Here is a 22,639-nt window from a genome sequence, read left to right on the forward strand (position 1 = left end):
TTCGACGCCGATTTGCTGACTTTGAAGCACAAAAAAGCAGGTTGGAACTGCTCGGTAACCCATTTGCTGTTGACGTGGAAAGCTCACCACCAAACCTCCAAATGGAGTTGATTGACCTCCAATGCAATGATGCACTGAGGGCAAAATATGCGGCAGTGGGTGCTGCGGAGTTCGCCCGTTTCCTCCCCGGCACAATGCCCCAGCTGCGCATCCAGGCTGCTCAAACGTTGTCTATGTTTGGCAGCACATACCTGTGTGAACAACTGTTTTCTTTGATGAACCTGAACAAAACATCACACAGAAGTCGACTTACTGCTGAACACCTCCACTCAATTCTGAGGATTTCTTCAGCTCAGAGCCTTACCCCGAACATTGATGAACTTGTGGAAAAGATGGGACACCACCAAGTATCACCCTCAACCTCAAACAAGTGAACATTACTGTGCAATCACATATTTAGAGTTTTTACTCAGTTCAAGTTTAAAAGTTAAAATTTAATATTTGTTTTCACTGCATGTTACTTCTCCTTAAACAAAGTGTTGTTTTTGATTAATAGATTTTTGCACTTTATTTTTTTGTATTTCAATCCAATTATATTTTAAAAATATTTCAGTTGAGTGGATGATAGAAAATTGCTATTATTGTTTTTTCTTTGAAGTAAATTTAGCCCACTTTTGCTAAAATAGAAAATATAGTCTACTGATGGTGCCTTGAATACCGGTTTCTTTCATTTAATGTTCATGTTATGGGGATATTTATATAAAGGAAATTTGTCTTTTGTGTCTGTTGAAAATTAAAGATTACTGACAGAGCCATAAGAAAATATTGCTTTATTTATCTGATCATATTGTAATATATTTGTTAGGTTTTCAGTAGGTTCAATTAGGTTCACTAGACTATATGCGTCATTTAAAAATTTTTCAATGAACATTCGAACAGTCCGGCCCTCGTCTTGTAGCTGATTTTTTTATTTGGCCCTCCGTCCATTTGACTTTGACACCCCTGCACTAAGGAGTGATCAGAGCTAGTCATAGAAGGACATGAGGTACGACCCACTAAGGAGTGATCAGAGCTAGTCCTAACAGGACATGAGGTACGACCCACTAATGAGCGATCAGAGCTAGTCATAATAGAACATGAGGTACGACCCACTCAGGATCTCTTTGTTTCTTGGGACCTAGAACAAGCATCTCTGTTTTGTCCGAGTTTAAAAGTAGAACATTTGCAGCCATCCACTTCCTTATGTCTGAAACACAGGCTTCTAGCGTGGGCAATATTGGGGCTTCAACATGTTTCATCGAAATGTACAGCTGTGTGTCATCCGCATAGCAGTGAAAGTTAACATTATGTTTCCGAATGACATCACCAAGAGGTCAAATATATAGTGAAAACAATATTCACACTATTATTCCCAATATTAACAGTGTTTTCCTATACACAGACTTCTTGTACAGTAATACCACTGAGGCTTCTGGGTTGGGTATACTCCTCTCTGGTGGGGAGTATATGACAACGCAATAAGTAGGGTGAAATTGCCAATACACACTGACTTAAGACAAGTGTAGTTTGTCCCACTAATAGCTGGGTTTAATTTAATTAGACAAAGAGCTTTCTTCAAAGGTTAACTTCACTTTAACCTGAGACATTTCAATGAAATGAAACACAGGAGACTTGTTTGATTCACATTCCCTTTAATTTGTGGTTTAAAGTCTTAAATCAAACTTCAAAAGAACATTAGTGTTCTCAAAGCTCCACCCTTTGGCAAATCAGTCACAAGGTAATAACAATAGGCATACTGTTTACATACATACACACACATAATATGTATGTATGTATGTATGTATGTACAGTGGGGAAAACAAGTATTTGATACACTGCCGATTTTGCAGGTTTTCCTACTTACAAAGCATGTAGAGGTCTGTAATTTTTATCATAGGTAACACTTCAAATGTGAGAGACAGAATCTAAAACAAAAATCCAGAAAATCACATTGTATGATTTTTAAGTAATTCATTTGCATTTTATTGCATTACATAAGTATTTGATACATCATAAAAGCAGAACTTAATATTTGGTACAGAAACTTTTGTTTGCAATTACAGAGATCATACATTTCCTGTAGTTCTTGACCAGGTTCACACACTGCAGCAGGGATTTTGGCCCACTCCTCCATACAGACCTTCTCCAGATCCTTCAGGTTTCGGGGCTGTCGCTGGGCAATACGGACTTTCAGCTCCCTCCAAAGATTGACTGGCTAGGCCACTCCAGGACCTTGAGATGCTTCTTACGGAGCCACTCCTTAGTTGCCCTGGCTGTGTGTTTCGGGTCGTTGTCATGCTGGAAGACCCAGCCACGACCCATCTTCAATGCTCTTACTGAGGGAAGGAGGTTGTTGGTCAACATCTCACGATACATGGCCCCATCCATCCTCCCATCAATACGGTGCAGTCGTCCTGTCCCCTTTGCAGAAAAGCATCCCCAAAGAATGATGTTTCCACCTCCATGCTTCACGGTTGGGATGGTGTTCTTGGGGTTGTACTCATCCTTCTTCTTCCTCCAAACACAGCGAGTGGAGTTTAGACCAAAAAGCTCTATTTTTGTATCATCACACCACATGACCTTCTCCCATTCCTCCTCTGGATCATCCAGATGGTCATTGGCAAACTTCAGACGAGCCTGGACACACGCTGGCTTGAGCAGGGGGACCTTGCGTGCGCTGCAGGATTCTAATCCATGACAGCGTAGTGTGTTACTAATGTTTTTTTTTGAGACTGTGGTCCCAGCTCTCTTTAGGTCATTGACCAGGTCCTGCCGTGTAGTTTTGGGCTGATCCCTCACTTTCCTCATGATCATTGATGCCCCACAAGGTGAGATCTTACATGGAGATCTTACATCTTGGCCATGTTCTGTTATAATCGCCACCCGGCACAGCCAGAAGAGGACTGGCCACCCCACATAGCCTGGTTCCTCTCTAGGTTTCTTCCTAGGTTTTGGCCTTTCTAGGGAGTTTTTCCTAGCCACCGTGCTTCTACACCTGCATTTCTTGCTGTTTGGGGTTTTAGGCTGGGTTTCTGTACAGCACTTTGAGATATCAGCTGATGTACGAAGGGCTATATAAATACATTTGATTTGATCCCAGCCTTGTGCAGGTCTACAATTTTATCCCTGATGTCCTTACACTGCGCTCTGGTCTTGGCCATTGTGGAGAGGTTGGAGTCTGTTTGATTGAGTGTGTGGACAGGTGTCTTTTATACAGGTAACGAGTGGAGAACAGGAGGGCTTCTTAAATAAGAGCCGGAATTCGTACTGGTTGGTAGGTGATCAAATACTTATGTCATGCAATAAAATGCTAATTAATTACTTAAAAATCATACAAATGTGATTTCTGGATTTTTGTTTTAGATTCCGTCTCTCACAGTTGAAGTGTACCCATGATAAAAAATTACAGACCTCTACATGCTTTGTAAGTAGGAAAACCTGCAAAATCGGCAGTGTTTCAAATACTTGTTCTCCCCACTGTGTATATATACACGTGTGTGTATATATATATACACACACATACATGTGTGTGAGTGTATATATATATATATATATATATATATATATATATATATATATATATACACATACACACACACACACACATACAGTTGAAGTCGGAAATGTACATACACCTTAGCCAAATACATTTAAACTCAGTTTTTCACAATTCCTGACATTTAATCCTAGTAAAAATTCCATGTCTTAGAATCACCACTTTATTTTAAGAATGTGAAATGTCAGAATAATAGTAGAGAGAATGATTTATTTCAGCTTGAATTTTTTTCATCACATTCCCAATGGGTCAGAAATGTACATACACTCAATTAGTATTTGGTAGCATTGCCTTTAAATTGTTTAACTTGGGTCAAACATTTCGGGTATCCTTCCACAAGCTTCCCACAATAAGTTGGGTGAATTTTGGCCCATTCCTCCTGACAGAGCTGGTGTAACTGAGTCAGGTTTGTAGGCCTCCTTGCTCGCACACGCTTTTTCAGTTCTGCCCACAAATTTTCTATAGGTTTGAGGTCAGTGCTTTGTGATGGCCACTCCAATACCTTGACTTTATTGTCCTTTAGACATTTTGCCACAACTTTGGAAGTATGCTTGGGGTCATTGCCCATTTGGAAGAACCATTTGCAACCAAGCTTTAACTTCCTGACTATCTTCAGATGTTGCTTCAATATTTCCACATAATTTTCCTACCTCATGGTGCCATCTATTTTGTTTAGTGTACCAGTCCCTCTTGCAGCAAAGCACCCCCACAACATGATTGCTGCCACCCCCATGCTTCACGGTTGGGATGGTGTTCTTCGGCTTGCAATCCTCCCCCTTCGTCCTCCAAACATAACAATGGTCATTATGGCCAAACAGTTCTATTTTTGTTTCATCAGACATTTCTCCAAAAAGTACGATCTTTGTCCCCATGTGCATTTGCAAACCGTAGTCTGGCTTTTTTATGGCGGGTTTGGAGCAGTGGCTTCTTCCTTGCTGAGCGGCCTTTCACGTAATGTCGATTCGGAATCGTTTTTACTGGGAATATAGATAGTTTTGTAACTTTTTCCTCCAGCATCTTCAGAAGGTCCTTTGCTGTTGTTCTGGGATTGATTTGCACTTTTCGCACCAAAGTACATTCATCTCTAGAAGACAGAACGCTTCTCCTTCCTGAGTAGTATGACAGCTGCGTGGTCCCATGGTGTTTATACTTGCATACTATTGTTTGTACAGATGAACGTGGTACCTTCAGGCATTTGGAAATTGCTCCCCATGGATGAACCAGACTGAGGTCTTGGCCGATTTCTTTTGATTTTCCCATGATGTCAAGCAAAGAGGCACTGAGTTTGAAGGTAGGCCTTGAAATACACCCACAGGTACACCTCCAATTGACTCAAATGATGTCAATTAGCCTATCAGAAGCTTCTAAAGCCATGATATAATTTTCTGGAATTTTCCAAGCAGTTTAAAGGCACAGTCAACTTAGTGTATGTAAACTTCTGACCCACTGGAATTGTGATACAGTGAATTATAAGTGAAATAATCTGTCTGTAAACAATTGTTGGAAAAATAACTTGTCATGCACAAAGTAGATGTCCTAGCTGACTTGCCAAAACTATAGTTTGTTAACAAGAAATTTGTGGAGTGTTTGAAAAACAAGTTTTAATGATTCCAACCTAAGTGTTTGTAAACTTCCGACTTCAACTGTATTTATACACACACACACACACACACACATAATATATACATACACATTATACACAAACAATAATAATCCACTTAGCGCCAAGACCTTCACTTAATTACCGTAGGTCTTATGCATTGATGAATAATTGTAATTTCATATTCCAAAATAATATTTAGTACAAGTCAACATTATTTTTTACAAAGTAAAAACATCTACGTCATGTCTGAAATTTTACAATATTCAACATTATTTAGTCAATGGTGTTAATAATTTTATCAGTGAAATAAAAGGACCTATAAGGATCTACAATACTATTAATCAACTTTTTCACATTATCAGTATTTTATTATTCTTCCCACCTTTTTTCTAGAGATAAGTTCAAAAACATCACCTCAAGACATATGATAGAACGCAGTCTCTCTCCTTCTCTATTCCACCATCCCCTCTCTTTCCCTCCCCCCTCTTTCCCTCCCCCCTCTTCTCTCTCGGGGCGTGGCACAGCTATATCCCACTGATAAGACGCACTCTGTCTGTGCCCCTCTTTGCCCTCTTCCACCCTACACTGGGTTCTAGCCAATCTGCATCAAACAGCAGAATACGACTCGGACCCCACTATCCAGTCAGTGTTATAAATCACTAAATGATACTAAACAGATTATAAAAGTAAAAAGCACTTCTCAATAGCTCTATATGATTGCAATTCAATATTAAAGTCCCTTTTTAACCAGGTTAAATATTGGTTAATATTAGACTAGAGGAAGGCTACAAATTCATAGCCCAGACCTGCTTCCCTTCTGATAGTTAGGGAATGGATTTAAATTGTATTCATACTGACCTTTAGTTCCAGGTATAAGACAATGTACAGAGACGGGTCCATCTAGCCACACTCTACTTCTGAATGGCACATTAGAGTAACCAATCAACACTGGCATCTATATTTCTCCCATTTGATCGGTGGGGACATGGGCTCGTTGGGGACATGGGGTGGGGGAGGTTCTCTTAACACTGATATACTTCCTTCTTGCGTGAATGGCTCCAGTTGATTGGTTCCAGGGAAGTGGTGGGTCAGTTGGTCTGTTTGCTGACGGGAGGAAACTCGTTCTCATCATCCAGACAGACGGGTCCCTCGGCAAACTCATGTTCAGGGATCACATCCCCTTTCTCAGCCCCGCCATCCTCTGAGTAGCCTGGGAAGAGGATAGAAGAAGAGATTACAGGGCACGTCACCAGACTAAGGACTTTATTCAGTCTATAAAGCTGAAGATTTACAGATTCCACAATACACATTCAAAGGTAATTTCCAATTGAGCCGACATATGCAGCATTTATCATGATGCAGTTTCCGCTAAAGCGGGAACATTTCCTTAAATTTCAATCACGCAGTAAAGCTAAACTTCTGTGATACGGATTGAAAAAAGTCCTTAATCACACAAGGTAAGACATACTACATTCATGAAGCAAACCACACACATTACCTGTGAGAGTGGTAGAAGAGGGTGCAGTCGAGGGGAGGGACACAGTGGCAGCGTATGATGGGCCGGGTGGGAGGGACCTTCCATCCTCTGACTCCTTCTCTTCCTGTTGTGCTTCCTGTGGCGCCTCATCTCCTTCAAATAGCCTGGAGAAAACACAAAGAGAGCCTGAGTTCAAGCACATATACAGTGCCTTGCGAAAGTATTCGGCCCCCTTGAACTTTGCGACCTTTTGCCACATTTCAGGCTTCAAACATAAAGATATAAAACTGTATTTTTTTGTGAAGAATCAACAACTAGTGGGACACAATCATGAAGTGGAACGACATTTATTGGATATTTCAAACTTTTTTAACAAATCAAAAACTGAAAAATTGGGCGTGCAAAATTATTCAGCCCCTTTACTTTCAGTGCAGCAAACTCTCTCCAGAAGTTCAGTGAGGATCTCTGAATGATCCAATGTTGACCTAAATGACTAATGATGATAAATACAATCCACCTGTGTGTAATCAAGTCTCCGTATAAATGCACCTGCACTGTGATAGTCTCAGAGGTCCGTTAAAAGCGCAGAGAGCATCATGAAGAACAAGGAACACACCAGGCAGGTCCGAGATACTGTTGTGAAGAAGTTTAAAGCCGGATTTGGATACAAAAAGATTTCCCAAGCTTTAAACAGCCCAAGGAGCACTGTGCAAGCGATAATATTGAAATGGAAGGAGTATCAGACCACTGCAAATCTACCAAGACCTGGCCGTCCCTCTAAACTTTCAGCTCATACAAGGAGAAGACTGATCAGAGATGCAGCCAAGAGGCCCATGATCACTCTGGATGAACTGCAGAGATCTACAGCTGAGGTGGGAGACTCTGTCCATAGGACAACAATCAGTTGTATATTGCACAAATCTGGCATTTATGGAAGAGTGGCAAGAAGAAAGCCATTTCTTAAAGATATCCATAAAAAGTGTTGTTTAAAGTTTGCCACAAGCCACCTGGGAGACACACCAAACATGTGGAAGAAGGTGCTCTGGTCAGATGAAAACAAAATTGAACTTTTTGGCAACAATGCAAAACGTTATGTTTGGCGTAAAAGCAACACAGCTGAACACACCATCCCCACTGTCAAACATGGCGGTGGCAGCATCATGGTTTGGGCCTGCTTTTCTTCAGCAGGGACAGGGAAGATGGTTAAAATTGATGGGAAGATGGATGGAGCCAAATACAGGACCATTCTGGAAGAAAACCTGATGGAGTCTGCAAAAGACCTGAGACTGGGGCGGAGATTTGTCTTCCAACAAGACAATGATCCAAAACATAAAGCAAAATCTACAATGGAATGGTTCAAAAATAAACATATCCAGGTGTTAGAATGGCCAAGTCAAAGTCCAGACCTGAATCCAATCGAGAATCTGTGGAAAGAACTGAAAACTGCTGTTCACAAATGCTCTCCATCCAACCTCACTGAGCTGGAGCTGTTTTGCAAGGAGGAATGGGAAAAAATTTCAGTCTCTCGATGTGCAAAACTGATAGACACACCCCAAGCGACTTACAGCTGTAATCGCAGGAAAAGGTGGCGCTACAAAGTATTAACTTAAGGGGGCTGAATAATTTTGCACGCCCAATTTCAGTTTTTGATTTGTTAAAAAAGTTTGAAATATCCAATAAATGTCGTTCCACTTCATGATTGTGTCGCACTTGTTGTTGATTCTTCACAAAAAAATACAGTTTTATATCTTTATGTTTGAAGCCTGAAATGTGGCAAAAGGTCGCAAAGTTCAAGAGGGCCGAATACTTTCGCAAGGCACTGTACAAACATGCTTAAGCACACACATATGCTCACCAGGGTTGGGGTCAGTTCCATTTCAATTCCAGTCAATTCAGAAAGTAAATCAAATTCCACATTTCCCTCATTGAAAAGCATTGAAATTAAATTGGAATGTCATGTTGCTTCCTGAATGGACTGGAATTGAAATGTTATTGACCCCAACTCTGAGGCTCACACACACACAGATCCCAGTCCCCCACCTGTGATTCCTGACCAGAACCCAGTCCCTCACCTGTGTTTCCTGACCAGAGTCCAGTCCCTCACCTGTGTTTCCTGACCAGAATCCAGTCCCTCACCCGTGTTTCCTGACCAGAATCCAGTCCCTCACCCGTGTTTCCTGACCAGAATCCAGTCCCTCACCCGTGTTTCCTGACCAGAACCCAGTCCCTCACCTGTGTTTCCTGACCAGAACACACTCTCCTCCGTCCTGTGGGTCAATGTTATAGATGTAGAGATGTCCATCTGATGATGCCACCAGCAGCCGAGGTAGCTTCTGAACCCTGAAAATATAGCAAGTAATAGGACTGTAAAATAAAGTGACACACCATCCCGCCCTGCATCCCCCCGCAAACACACAAACTTACGTGGACAAGGCGCATACGTTCTTGAGTCCGAACATGTTGAGTCGTACGGTGGCAAAGGCCCGGTCTTGGTGCATCATGTCAGAGACCTGGGAGGGAAGGTAGGTGCTGGCTGCTGTGAACATCTTCCCCACGTAGGCACCCCACGTAGGAGACTCGCCATCTCGACTAGAGACAGGCAGAGGAGACAGGCAGGAGTCAATCACACTGCTCTTCCTGACTGACTACAGAGACCAAACTAACATAAAACATGAACACACCTGACAACTAGCCACTGAGGACCAGAAAGGGACAAGTCGTAAGACGATCAACACAACAAAATCTGGAGAGTAAACAGTGAGTACCTGGGGCTGTGCTGTTCCAGTTTGAAGATATGGACCGTCTCTGTGTTGCTGGAGGCACAGAGGAACTGTGCGTCTGAACTAAAGGACAACGAGCTGATACTCACATACCTGAGACACAGACACACATGGTAAGAGTCATCATCCCCCCAAGATACCAAACCTACCACTACAATATCTTGGAATCGTTCTGTAGTCGGTCTACACATGTAGTACCTGTTGTGTCTGTCGTATCTGTGTCTGTCATATCTGTATTCTGTCTACACATGTAGTGTCTGTTCTGTATTATCAGTAATATATGTAGTGTCTGTAATATCTGCATTGTATGTAGTATCTGTAGTGCATGTAGTCTCTGTAATATCTGCAGTGTATGTAGTATCTGTAGTGCATGTAGTCTCTGTAATATCTGCAGTGTATGTAGTATCTGTAGTGCATGTAGTCTCTGTAATATCTGCAGTGTATGTAGTATATGTAGTCTCTGTAATATCTGCATTGTATGTAGTATCTGTAGTGCATGTAGTCTCTGTAATATCTGCAGTGTATGTAGTATCTGTAGTGCATGTAGTCTCTGTAATATCTGCATTGTATGTAGTATATGTAGTGCATGTAGTCTCTGTAATATCTGCAGTGTATGTAGTATCTGTAGTGCATGTAGTCTCTGTAATATCTGCAGTGTATGTAGTATATGTAGTGCATGTAGTCTCTGTAATATCTGCAGTGTATGTAGTATATGTAGTCTCTGTAATATCTGCATTGTATGTAGTATCTGTAGTGCATGTAGTCTCTGTAATATCTGCAGTGTATGTAGTATCTGTAGTGCATGTAGTCTCTGTAATATCTGCAGTGTATGTAGTATATGTAGTCTCTGTAATATCTGCATTGTATGTAGTATCTGTAGTGCATGTAGTCTCTGTAATATCTGCAGTGTATGTAGTATCTGTAGTGCATGTAGTCTCTGTAATATCTGCATTGTATGTAGTATATGTAGTGCATGTAGTCTCTGTAATATCTGCAGTGTATGTAGTATCTGTAGTGCATGTAGTCTCTGTAATATCTGCAGTGTATGTAGTATCTGTAGTGCATGTAGTCTCTGTAATATCTGCAGTGTATGTAGTATCTGTAGTGCATGTAGTCTCTGTAATATCTGCAGTGTATGTAGTATCTGTAGTGCATGTAGTCTCTGTAATATCTGCATTGTATGTAGTATCTGTAGTGCATGTAGTCTCTGTAATATCTGCATTGTATGTAGTATCTGTAGTGCATGTAGTCTCTGTAATATCTGCAGTGTATGTAGTATCTGTAGTGCATGTAGTCTCTGTAATATCTGCAGTGTATGTAGTATCTGTAGTGTATGTAGTCTCTGTAATATCTGCATTGTATGTAGTATCTGTAGTGCATGTAGTCTCTGTAATATCTGCAGTGTATGTAGTATCTGTAGTGAATGTAGTCTCTGTAATATCTGCAGTGTATGTAGTATCTGTAGTGCATGTAGTCTCTGTAATATCTGCAGTGTATGTAGTATCTGTAGTGTATGTAGTCTCTGTAATATCTGCAGTGTATGTAGTATCTGTAGTGCATGTAGTCTCTGTAATATCTGCAGTGTATGTAGTATCTGTAGTGCATGTAGTCTCTGTAATATCTGCAGTGTATGTAGTATCTGTAGTGCATGTAGTCTCTGTAATATCTGCAGTGTATGTAGTATCTGTAGTGCATGTAGTCTCTGTAATATCTGCAGTGTATGTAGTATCTGTAGTGCATGTAGTCTCTGTAATATCTGCATTGTATGTAGTATCTGTAGTGCATGTAGTCTCTGTAATATCTGCATTGTATGTAGTATCTGTAGTGCATGTAGTCTCTGTAATATCTGCAGTGTATGTAGTATCTGTAGTGCATGTAGTCTCTGTAATATCTGCAGTGTATGTAGTATATGTAGTGCATGTAGTCTCTGTAATATCTGCAGTGTATGTAGTATCTGTAGTGCATGTAGTCTCTGTAATATCTGCAGTGTATGTAGTATCTGTAGTGCATGTAGTCTCTGTAATATCTGCATTGTATGTAGTATCTGTAGTGCATGTAGTCTCTGTAATATCTGCAGTGTATGTAGTATCTGTAGTGCATGTAGTCTCTGTAATATCTGCAGTGTATGTAGTATCTGTAGTGCATGTAGTCTCTGTAATATCTGCAGTGTATGTAGTATCTGTAGTGCATGTAGTCTCTGTAATATCTGCAGTGTATGTAGTATCTGTAGTACATGTAGTCTCTGTAATATCTGCAGTGTATGTAGTATATGTAGTGTCTAATATCTGCAGTGTATGTAGTATCTGTAGTGCATGTAGTCTCTGTAATATCTGCATTGTATGTAGTATCTGTAGTGCATGTAGTCTCTGTAATATCTGCATTGTATGTAGTATATGTAGTGCATGTAGTCTCTGTAATATCTGCAGTGTATGTAGTATATGTAGTGTCTAATATCTGCAGTGTCTGCAATATCTGTAGTCGGTCTACACAAACTCAGCAAAAAAAGAAACGTCCCTTTTTCAGGACCCTGTCTTTCAAAGATAATTTGTAAAAACTCCAAATAACTTCACAGATCTTCATTGTAAAGGGTTTAAACACGGTTTCCCATGCTTGTTCAATGAACTATAAACAATTAATGAACATGCACCTGTGGAACAGTCGTTAAGACACTAACAGCTTACAGACGGAAGGCAATTAAGGTCACAGTTATGAGAACTCCGGACACTAAAGAGGCCTTTCTACTGACTCTGAATAACACCAAAAGAAAGATGCCCAGGGTCCTTGCTCATCTGCGTGAACGTGCCTTAGGCATGCTGCAAGGATGCATGAGGACTGCAGATGTGGCCAGGGCAATAAATTGCAATGTCCGTACTGTGAGACGCCTAAGACAGCGCTACAGGGAGACAGGACGGACAGCTGATCGTCCTCGCAGTGGCAGACCACGTGGAACAACACCTGCACAGGATTGGTACATCCGAACATAACACCTGTGGGACAGGTACAGGATGGCAACAACAACTGCCCGAGTTACACCAGGAACGCACAATCTCTCCATCAGTAACAGGTTGAAAGAGGCTGGACTGAGGGCTTGTAGGCCTGTTATAAGGCAGGTCCTCACCAGACATCACCGGCAACAACGTCGCCTATGGGCACAAACCCACTGTCGCTTGACCAGACAGGACTGGCAAAAAGTGCTCTTCACTGACGAGTCGCGGTTTTGTCTCACCAGAGCTGATGGTCGGATTCGCGTTTATCGTCGAAGGAATGAGCATTACAGAGACATGTACTCTGGAGCGGGATCGATTTGGAGGTGGAAGGTCCGTCATGGTCTTGGGCGGTGTGTCACAGCATCATCGGACTGAGATGGCAGGCAATCTCAACGCTGTGCATTACAGGGAAGACATCCTCCTCCCTCATGTGGTACCCTTCCTGCAGACTCATCCTGACAGGACCCTCCAGCATGACAATGCCACCAGCCATGCTGCTTGTTCTGTGCGTGATTTCCTGCAAGACAAGAATGTCAGTGTTCTGCCATGACCAGTGAAGAGCCCGGATCTCAATCCCATTGAGCACATCTGGGACCTGTTGGATCGGAGAGTGAGGGCTAGGGCCATTCCCCCCAGAAACTTCCAGGTGCCTTGGTGGAAGAGTGGGGTAACATCTCACAGCAAGAACTGGCAAATCTGGTGCAGTCCATGAGGAGATACACTGCAGTACTTAATGCAGCTGGTGGCCACACCAGATACTGACTGTTACTTTTGATTTTGACCCCACCCCCCTTTGTTCAGGGACACATTATTACATTTCTGTTAGTCACATGTCTGTGAAACTTGTTCAGTTTCTGTCTTAGTTTTTGAATCTTGTTTTGTTCATACAAATATTTACACAAGTTTGCTGAAAATAATTACAGTTGACAGTGAGAGGACGTTTCTTTTTTTGCTGAGTTTAGTAACAGTAGTGTCTGTAGTATCTGTAGTCTGTCTACACATGTAGTGTCTGTAGTGTCCAAACACACCATGAAAGTTGTGAAGAAGGCACGACAACGCCTTTTCCCCCTCAGAAGGGGACACTACAGATACAACAGACACAGACACTACAGGCACTACATATATTACAGACACTACATGCGTAGACAGACTAAAGATACCACAGACACTACAGTCCCCACTTGCTTCAAGATGTCCTCCATTGTTCCTGTACCCAAGAAAGCAAATGGTAACAGAACAAAGTGACTATCGCCCCATCGCCTCATCATTAAGTACTTTGAGAGGCTAATTAAGGATAATTTCACCTCTACCTTACCTGACACCCTAGACTCACTTCAATTTGCTTACCGCCCCAATAGACCCACAGAGGATGCAATCACCATCGCACTGCACACTGCCCTATCCCATCTGGACAAGAGGAATACCTACGTCAAAATGCTGTTCATTAACTATAGCTCAGCCTTCAACACCATAGTACCCTCCAAGCCCATCATTAAGCTCGGGGCCCTGTGTCTGAACCCCACCCTGTGCAACTGGGTCCAGGACTTCCTGACGGGCTGCCCCCAGGTGGTGAAGATAGGAAACATCACCTCCACTTCACTGATCCTCAACACTGGGGACACACAAGGGTGCGTGCTCAGCCCCCTCCTGTACTCTCTGTTCACCCATGACGAGACAGCCTACAGGGAGGAGGTGAGGGCCCTGGGGGAGTATTTCCAGGAAAATAACCTCATACTCAATATCAACAAAACGAAGGAGCTGATCGTGGACTTCAGTAAACAGCAGAGGGAGCACCCCCCTATCCACATCGACGGGACTGCAGTGGAGAAGGTGGTAAGCTTCAAGTTCCTCTGTGTTCACATCACTGACCATCTGAAATGGTCCACCCACACAGACAGTGTGGTTAAGAAGGCTGAAGAAATTTGGCTTGGCTCCTAAGACCCTCAAACTTTTACAGATGCACAATTGAGAGCATCCTTTCGGGCTGTATCACCTCCTGGTACGGCAACTGCACCACCCACAACCGCAGGGCTCTCCAAAGGACAGTGCGGTCTGCACAACGCATCACCATGGCCAAACTACCTGCCCTCCAGGACACTTACAGCACCCGATGTCACAGGAATATCAAAAAGATCATCAAGGACATCAACCACCCGAGCCAGTGTCTGTTCACCCCGCACTATCATCCAGAAGACAAGGTCAGTGCAGGTGCATCAAAGCTGTGACCGAGAGACTGAAAAACATATTCTATCTCAAGGCCATCAGACTGTTAAATTGCCTTCACTAGCCGGCTACCATTCGGTACTCAACCTTGCACCTTAGAAGCTGCTGCCCTATAATCAGTGCATTCGGAAAGTATGCAGAACCCTTGACGTTTTAAAATGTTTGTTACATTACAGCCTTATTTTATGCTGAGCACTTGTTGGCTACTTTTCCTTCACACTGCGGTCCAACTCATCCCAAACCATCTCAATTGAGTTGAGGTCGGGTGATTGTGGAGGCCAGGTCATCTGATGCAGCACTCCATCACTCTCCTTCTTGGCAAAATAGCCCTTACACAGCCTGGAGGTGTTTTGGGGGTCATTGTCCTGTTGAAAAACAAATGATAGTTCCACTAAGCGCAAACCAGATGGGATGGCGTATCGCTGCAGAATGATGTGGTAGTCATGCTGGTTAATTGTGCCTTGAATTCTAAATAAATCACAAACACTGTCACCAGCAAAGCACCCCCACACCCTTACACCTCCTCCACCATGCTTCCTGGTGGGAACCACACATGCGGAAATCATCCGTTCACCTACTCTGCGTCTCACAAAGACACGGCGGTTGGAACCAAAAATCTCAAATTTGGACTCATCAGACCAAATTACAGATTTCTACCGGTCTAATGGCCATTGCTCATGTTTCTTGGCCCAAGCAAGTCTCGTCTTCTTACTGGTGTCCTTTAGTAGTGACTCCCCCCCTTGTTTTTACACTGCTGCAACTCACTGTTTAATATCTACCCTTACCTACATCTACAAATGACCTCAACTAACCTGTACCCACACACATTGACTCGGTATCGGTACCCCCTGTATATAGCCTCCACATTGACTCGGTATCGGTACCCCCTGTATATAGCCTCCACATTGACTCGGTATCGGTAGCCCCTGTATATAGCCTCGCTATTGTTATTTTATTGTGTTACATGTTTTTTTCATTAGTTTATTTAGTAAATATTTTCTTAAAATGGCATTGTTGGTTAAGGGCTTATAAGTAAGCGTTTCATGGTAAGGTCTACACCTGTTCGGGCGCATGTGACAATTTGAATTTCATTTGTAGTGTCTGTTGTGTCTGTAGTATCTGTAGTCTGTCTACACGTGTAGTATCTGTAGTCTGTCTACCCATGTAGTATCTGTAGTCTGTCTACACATGTAGTATCTGTAGTATATGTAGTCGGTCTACACATGTAGTATCTGTAGTCTGGTATAAACGGACCTCTTCATCCCTCTACGGAACTCAAACAGCCTCTGTCCCTCTGGGATGGTGAACACTCTGATCACTGTACCCTGGATTGGAGGAGGAGATGATCAGACAGAACCGTAGACAGAGATGTACACTGAGTGCACAAAACATTAGGAACATCTGCTCTTTCCATAACAGACTGACCAGGTGAATCCAGGTGAAAACTATGATCCCTTATTGATGCCACTTGATAAATCCACTTCAATCAGTGTAGATGAAAGGGGAGGAGACAGGTTAAAGAAGGATTTTTAAGCCTTGAGACAGTTGAGAAATGCATTGTGTATGTGTGTCATTCAGAGGGTGAATGGGTGAGACAAAAGGTGTAAGTGTTCTAATGTTGTGTACACTCAGTATATATATATATATATAGAGAGAGAGGTATAGTTGAAAGATAGGCGGAGACAACCAGAAAGAGAGAGAAAGGAGCAGTCAGACTCACCCTCTCGGAGGCACTGGCGAGTTTGGTTCCTGACGCGTTGAATGTGAGGGCTGCCAGGGGGCTGTCATGGGCTGGGATCATCGTCACCTTGCTCTGAGGAAAACACAGGTCACACATTAGTAACATCATCAACCTGTGACCACTTCAACAGCCGTGACATGCAATGACTGTACTTCATGTACCCAAAAGTATTAAGGCAGCTCAACTACCTCTCCAACTACTCTACTAGCTAACCCACAAGCTGCCATTGGGGTCAACATGAATACCCCCTGCGTTGTGCTGTGCAGACAGTGGTTTGAATAGTAGCGGTGGCAGAAGTCATTTGAATATCAGGTCTTACCAGGTTGTTGGTGTCATAGACCATGATCTCTCCGATGGTTTGACTGCCAGGGTACGCCAGGTAGGAGTTACCATGGTTCACAGAGAGGGCACAGAGACCTGACGGGTTGGAGGGTTTGTCTGTGTTTAGAAACTGAGCATAGTTGAGGGTATGACGAATTGTGTGTGTGTGTATGTGTGCGTATTCAGTACCTGAGGGGTTGGAGGGGTTGTCTGTGTTTAGAAACTGAGCATAGTTGAGGGTATGACGAATTGTGTGTGTGTTTGTGTGCGTATTCAGTACCTGAGGGGTTGGAGGGGTTGTCTGTGTTTAGAAACTGAGCATAGTTGAGGGTATGATGAATTGTGTGTGTGTTTGTGTCCGTATTCAGTACCTGAGGGGTTGTGGGGCGTGTTGAGCAGCGTCTTCAGCAGCTTCATGTCTTTGATGTTGTGGATGTAGACTGACTCCTCCAGACACACCACCAGCCTCTACAGGGGACAGACAGGGAAACGTTGCAGCAGAGCTGGAAGATGGGATAGGTTTGGAATGGGAACTGATCTCAGGATTGGTGAGAGAGATTGGATTGGAATGGGGCCTCAATCTGACCTAAGTATACAGTCTTAGAAAAAAGGGTTCTTTGGCTGTCCTTTGGGGAACCCTTTAACATTTTAGATATCACCCTTTTTCTAATAGTGTAGTGGTGAGGAATGGGTTTGGAATATGTCCATTACCTGTCTGTTGAGCCGGACTGAGAGGATGTTGTTAGAGTAGCTATAGTTGCAGATCTCTGTTCCCCTTTTGAAGTGGTAGACGTTCATACGTCGGGGCATGGAGAGACTGACCACCGCCACCAGACTGCTGGAGAACAACCGCTCCACAATGTACACGTCTGGACACTCCGCTGGGAGAGGGAGGGAGGAAGAGGGAGGGAAGTTGGAAGGGAAGGGTTAAATCACATACAAGTGCTAATATAAAACACACTGTGCATAGAATACACACACACACACACACACACACACTGCATCATTCATTCCATCATTCATTCAAACTAAAACATTCATAGGATCACACACTTTCCTCTCTCTGTGATATGAAACACTGGTCAAATACTTGCAGAATGCATTACTGGGAACAGGCTTATGGTGTAACACACTGCTCTCTACCATTGTTTACATATGTGGGAGAGGGAGGGCTATGTCAGCTTAGAACAACTTGTTCTCTGGTTACAAGAATACTGTTCAACCATGCTAGTTGACCTGACCACAGCTTATTGGGTGTTTGTTTTGTCCCGGTGCTAGGATACCAGCTAGGTGTTTAACTGTAGCTACCAGTACACACAGGTTATAAGGACACTCACTCACCTCCTTCATGGATGCAGTCCATCTTGTCCACTGAGGTGACAGAGAAGAGTCTGTAGCCTGACTTAGTGCCCACTGATAGAGACCTGAAACACACAGAGACCCAACTGTTGTTACACATCCAAGATGGTGTCCACTATGTGTGTAGTCTAATAATCCACTATAGGGGTGTAGTGTTGTACACCACCATAATGGTTTCATCATAATCTCCTCTCAAGGTTTGCTTGAAGGTTACAGTTTGTTAATATGATGTAACCAAATAGGCTGGAAGTTCACTTGTTGTGTCATAATCTAAATAATCATCTACCTTGTTTTTATTTCACCTTTATTTAACCAGGTAAGCTAGTTGAGAACAAGTTCTCATTTGCAACTGCGACCTGGCCAAGATAAAGCAAAGCAGTTCGACACATACAACAACACAGAGTTACGTACGCTATACCTCTTAAACTAAATGAACAAACAATGGAAAAACCATACAATAAAATCGAATGAGTGACAAACAATTCAGGCAGTTGTAAAAAAAAAAAAAAATCCAGCATTTATCTTTTTGTTATCTGTGAGTCCAATATCAAAACCACACAAGTAATTAATGGAAATTAAATTGATCTTTGATTGGAGACAAGTCTCTCTCCCTATCCTTGTTCTCTAACCGGGACACCTGTATCAGCTACTACCTTTACTCAGTGCATTCTTAAATTACTACACGCTTATGAGTGGAAAGGCTGATTGGACCAAGGCTGATTGGACCACTAAAGGCAGAGGATGTTTTCTAAGGAGAGCCTTTGTACACACTCCGCTTACCAGGAAATGTAGGGGATACATGAAATGCCTCACTACCCACTGAGCTATATATAGCAGTCAGGGGGAAATTAAGGATACACCGTGTGCTGTATGGTCAACACAGCAAGAGTTGACTCGGGTCATGTGATCACCCTAGGCACTTCAAACACCCCTGATAATCAAGCACACTATGGGCATATACAGAGATACTGTGTAGAGAAAAGGAGGGGCTGGCATCTGTCAACAGGTGGAATAGGATGGACTAGGAAGATATAGGATCATATTCATTCTAGAGTAGACACTGATCTAATATCAGTTTAACATTTCCCCCTTATGGTTTAGGTTACACTATGTGGAGGGTGAGCTGATCCTAGATCTGTGCGTGAGGGCAACCACTACCCAGAGTTGAACAGGTGCGTGGTTCAGTGGGATATAGGCCTATCCCAGGCAACATATAGCCTAACTGCCGCTTGTCTTATCTTAACATGTCTGAGGATGATGGAAAATGGCAGAGATCTAACATGAACATGTGTGTTTGACCACCTGGCTGTTACTACACCTGTAACCGCCCTGTAGCTCAACAGTGTCTGGCTGCTCCTCTATCACTCACACTCAACTTCCAACATTCATAATGTTACCTAACATGGGATCCCATACCCAAAGACCCTTTGTCATAATGTTACCTAGCATGGGATCCCATACCCAAAGACCCTTTGTCATAATGTTACCTAGCATGGGATTCCATACCCAAAGACCCTTTGTCATAATGTTACCTAGCATGGGATCCCATACCCAAAGACCCTTTGTCATAATGTTACCTAGCATGGGATCCCATACCCAAAGACCCTTTGTCATAATGTTACCTAGCATGGGATCCCATACCCAAAGACCCTTTGTCATAATGTTACCTAACATGGGATCCCATACCCAAAGACCCTTTGTCATAATGTTACCTAGCATGGGATCCCATACCCAAAGACCCTTTGTCATAATGTTACCTAACATGGGATCCCATACCCAAAGACCCTTTGTCATAATGTTACCTAGCATGGGATCCCATACCCAAAGACCCTTTGTCATAATGTTACCTAGCATGGGATCCCATACCCAAAGACCCTTTGTCATAATGTTACCTAGCATGGGATCCCATACCCAAAGACCCTTTGTCATAATGTTACCTAGCATGGGATTCCATACCCAAAGACCCTTTGTCATAATGTTACCTAGCATGGGATTCCATACCCAAAGACCCTTTGTCATAATGTTACCTAGCATGGGATCCCATACCCAAAGACCCTTTGTCATAATGTTACCTAGCATGGGATTCCATACCCAAAGACCCTTTGTCATAATGTTACCTAGCATGGGATTCCATACCCAAAGACCCTTTGTCATAATGTTACCTAGCATGGGATCCCATACCCAAAGACCCTTTGTCATAATGTTACCTAGCATGGGTTCCCATACCCAAAGACCCTTTGTCATAATGTTACCTAGCATGGGATCCCATACCCAAAGACCCTTTGTCATAATGTTACCTAGCATGGGATCCCATACCCAAAGACCCTTTGTCATAATGTTACCTAGCATGGGATCCCATACCCAAAGACCCTTTGTCATAATGTTACCTAACATGGGATCCCATACCCAAAGACCCTTTGTCATAATGTTACCTAACATGGGATCCCATACCCAAAGACCCTTTGTCATAATGTTACCTAGCATGGGATCCCATACCCAAAGACCCTTTGTCATAATGTTACCTAACATGGGATCCCATACCCAAAGACCCTTTGTCATAATGTTACCTAACATGGGATCCCATACCCAAAGACCCTTTGTCATAATGTTACCTAGCATGGGATCCCATACCCAAAGACCCTTTGTCATAATGTTACCTAACATGGGATTCCATACCCAAAGACCCTTTGTCATAATGTTACCTAGCATGGGATCCCATACCCAAAGACCCTTTGTCATAATGTTACCTAACATGGGATCCCATACCCAAAGACCCTTTGTCATAATGTTACCTAGCATGGGATCCCATACCCAAAGACCCTTTGTCATAATGTTACCTAACATGGGATCCCATACCCAAAGACCCTTTGTCATAATGTTACCTAACATGGGATCCCATACCCAAAGACCCTTTGTCATAATGTTACCTAACATGGGATTCCATACCCAAAGACCCTTTGTCATAATGTTACCTAGCATGGGATTCCATACCCAAAGACCCTTTGTCATAATGCAATTCATCCAACCGCCCCATGCATGCAGCGGCGATAGCCTTAGTGCTTCAAGAAATCATGACAGTTCCACAACTCATTGCATGTGTCATCATCCGAGACAAAAAAACAAACAAATTTGCACAATAGTCTGCTGTGCTGACCAGTATCTCTACTGTAGGTCAAATCTTGCCTGGATACTTTTTCTGGCCATGTATCTATAAGCCTTCGTAGTGTGTTGGCGTACTTCACAAGGTACTAACCTAGAACTTAGGAACTGTGTTGTTGAGACACCGTGGGACAATTGTATTAACATTGATAAACTACATGCACAAGTGGGTTAGGTAAGAAGATAGAATTCATACATGAAGATATCTGCTACAGACCAACAGACAGACCATATTACAGCTAGACGGAAGCATACAGATTTACTGCCTAGATTATGCAAGAAGAACCTTCTAACAGTGTGACAAGTTGAATACGCTAGAACTGGCCCGAGTTGGCAGACAGGGCGCTTGCTTACGTGGTGTCCTGGTTGAACGAGGCGCTGATCAAGCCTTGAGGCCCTCCCGGACCGTCGGGTGTCTCCCGTTCCTCCATCTCGTCCACAGTGATTATCCTGTCCTGCTCCACTGCCCTAGTTCAGTGGCCTGTGTTCGGATCGATCACTCCGAAACCCAGCTCCTCTACACACGTATGCGCTTGAGATTAGTTAACTAGATTAACTAGATTAGTTATTACATGCTATACAAATTGGAAATTGATGGCTTGAATCCTGAAACTAAAATTATTTGTTGTTTCTTCTATTTTAGAACACGGCGCTTGTATTCTGTTTTAACCCTAACTTCTAGAGTTAACAGGAGGCTGACAAAAACAAAAACAGCTGAGGGCTGGATGCGTCACTTTAGTGCCCTTTTCTATTGGCTGGTTGGAATTTGGAGACTACCTCTGCACCACTCAGATTGCCCAACCTTTTCAAAACATGTATATGATTGGGTGGATTCGATTATGCTGCACCGCGGCACTGGGTAAAGGCCTTTTACGTCATCGGTTGAAAGCGGGGAGGGAGGAGCAGGAGCGCCCTTCTCTAATCAAACAGCATGTGCTGCTCGGTCATTTTGTCTACAAGGCATGGTGTATCATCCAGAAACATACAACATATATTTTCAATAAAAATGAATGTTTTAATTTTCTATCTCGTTTTCATTGGTAAAGCTAATCACTTTTGCATGTGAAAACACAGAATCCTACTCATTACGCACATCGGTTGTGTCAACTGTATGTGTTCAGGCAGAAATTCATTCATTTCATTGGGAGGCAATACACACCACTGCGACTCATCTGCAGGAATGGTTGCGGTGCGTGGCGTTCATTGTGTGCAGTGCGTCGCACGTGTTGGATTTTTTCAATTTGTGCTTTGCTTTGACTTGTGTGTGGTACCAGTAGTAAACTACGGAAGACGTTACTAATGTGTACAATTATACGTTTTGTTGTGATGCGGCATGTAATTGTGAAGACTAAGTAAAATGTCAAATGTATACTGTATGGCAAGAAGGCCCTGGT

The 22,639-nt window shown here is 42.8% G+C and overlaps 1 protein-coding gene across 2 annotated transcripts; it reads right to left on the reverse strand.

The window, feature by feature from the left end:
• Nucleotides 1–1,674: 1,674 nt before the first annotated feature.
• On the reverse strand, nt 1,675–22,074 carry LOC110502931 (WD repeat domain phosphoinositide-interacting protein 1). Of its 2 annotated transcripts, XM_036960719.2 has the most exons (12): nt 21,600–22,074; nt 18,069–18,151; nt 17,439–17,608; nt 17,099–17,195; nt 16,726–16,823; nt 16,386–16,478; nt 15,920–15,990; nt 9,441–9,548; nt 9,100–9,264; nt 8,908–9,015; nt 6,697–6,839; nt 1,675–6,408 (listed from the first exon to the last, which is right to left on the reverse strand). In XM_036960719.2, exons 1-12 carry the CDS (start codon nt 21,674–21,676, stop codon nt 6,287–6,289), a joined length of 1,335 nt encoding a protein of 444 aa, XP_036816614.1. In that variant the 5' UTR covers nt 21,677–22,074; the 3' UTR covers nt 1,675–6,286. The 2 variants fall into 2 exon arrangements, with proteins under 2 accessions (XP_036816614.1, XP_090073610.1); XM_090217484.1 differs by lacking the exons at nt 1,675–6,408; nt 6,697–6,839; nt 8,908–9,015; nt 9,100–9,264; nt 9,441–9,548 and adding an exon at nt 13,776–15,030 and having other exon boundaries at nt 21,600–22,044.
• Nucleotides 22,075–22,639: the final 565 nt, after the last annotated feature.

Source organism: Oncorhynchus mykiss, chromosome 23 (assembly GCF_057628025.1).
Source record: "Oncorhynchus mykiss isolate SJ-2025 chromosome 23, ASM5762802v1, whole genome shotgun sequence".
Lineage (NCBI taxonomy): Eukaryota > Metazoa > Chordata > Actinopteri > Salmoniformes > Salmonidae > Oncorhynchus > Oncorhynchus mykiss.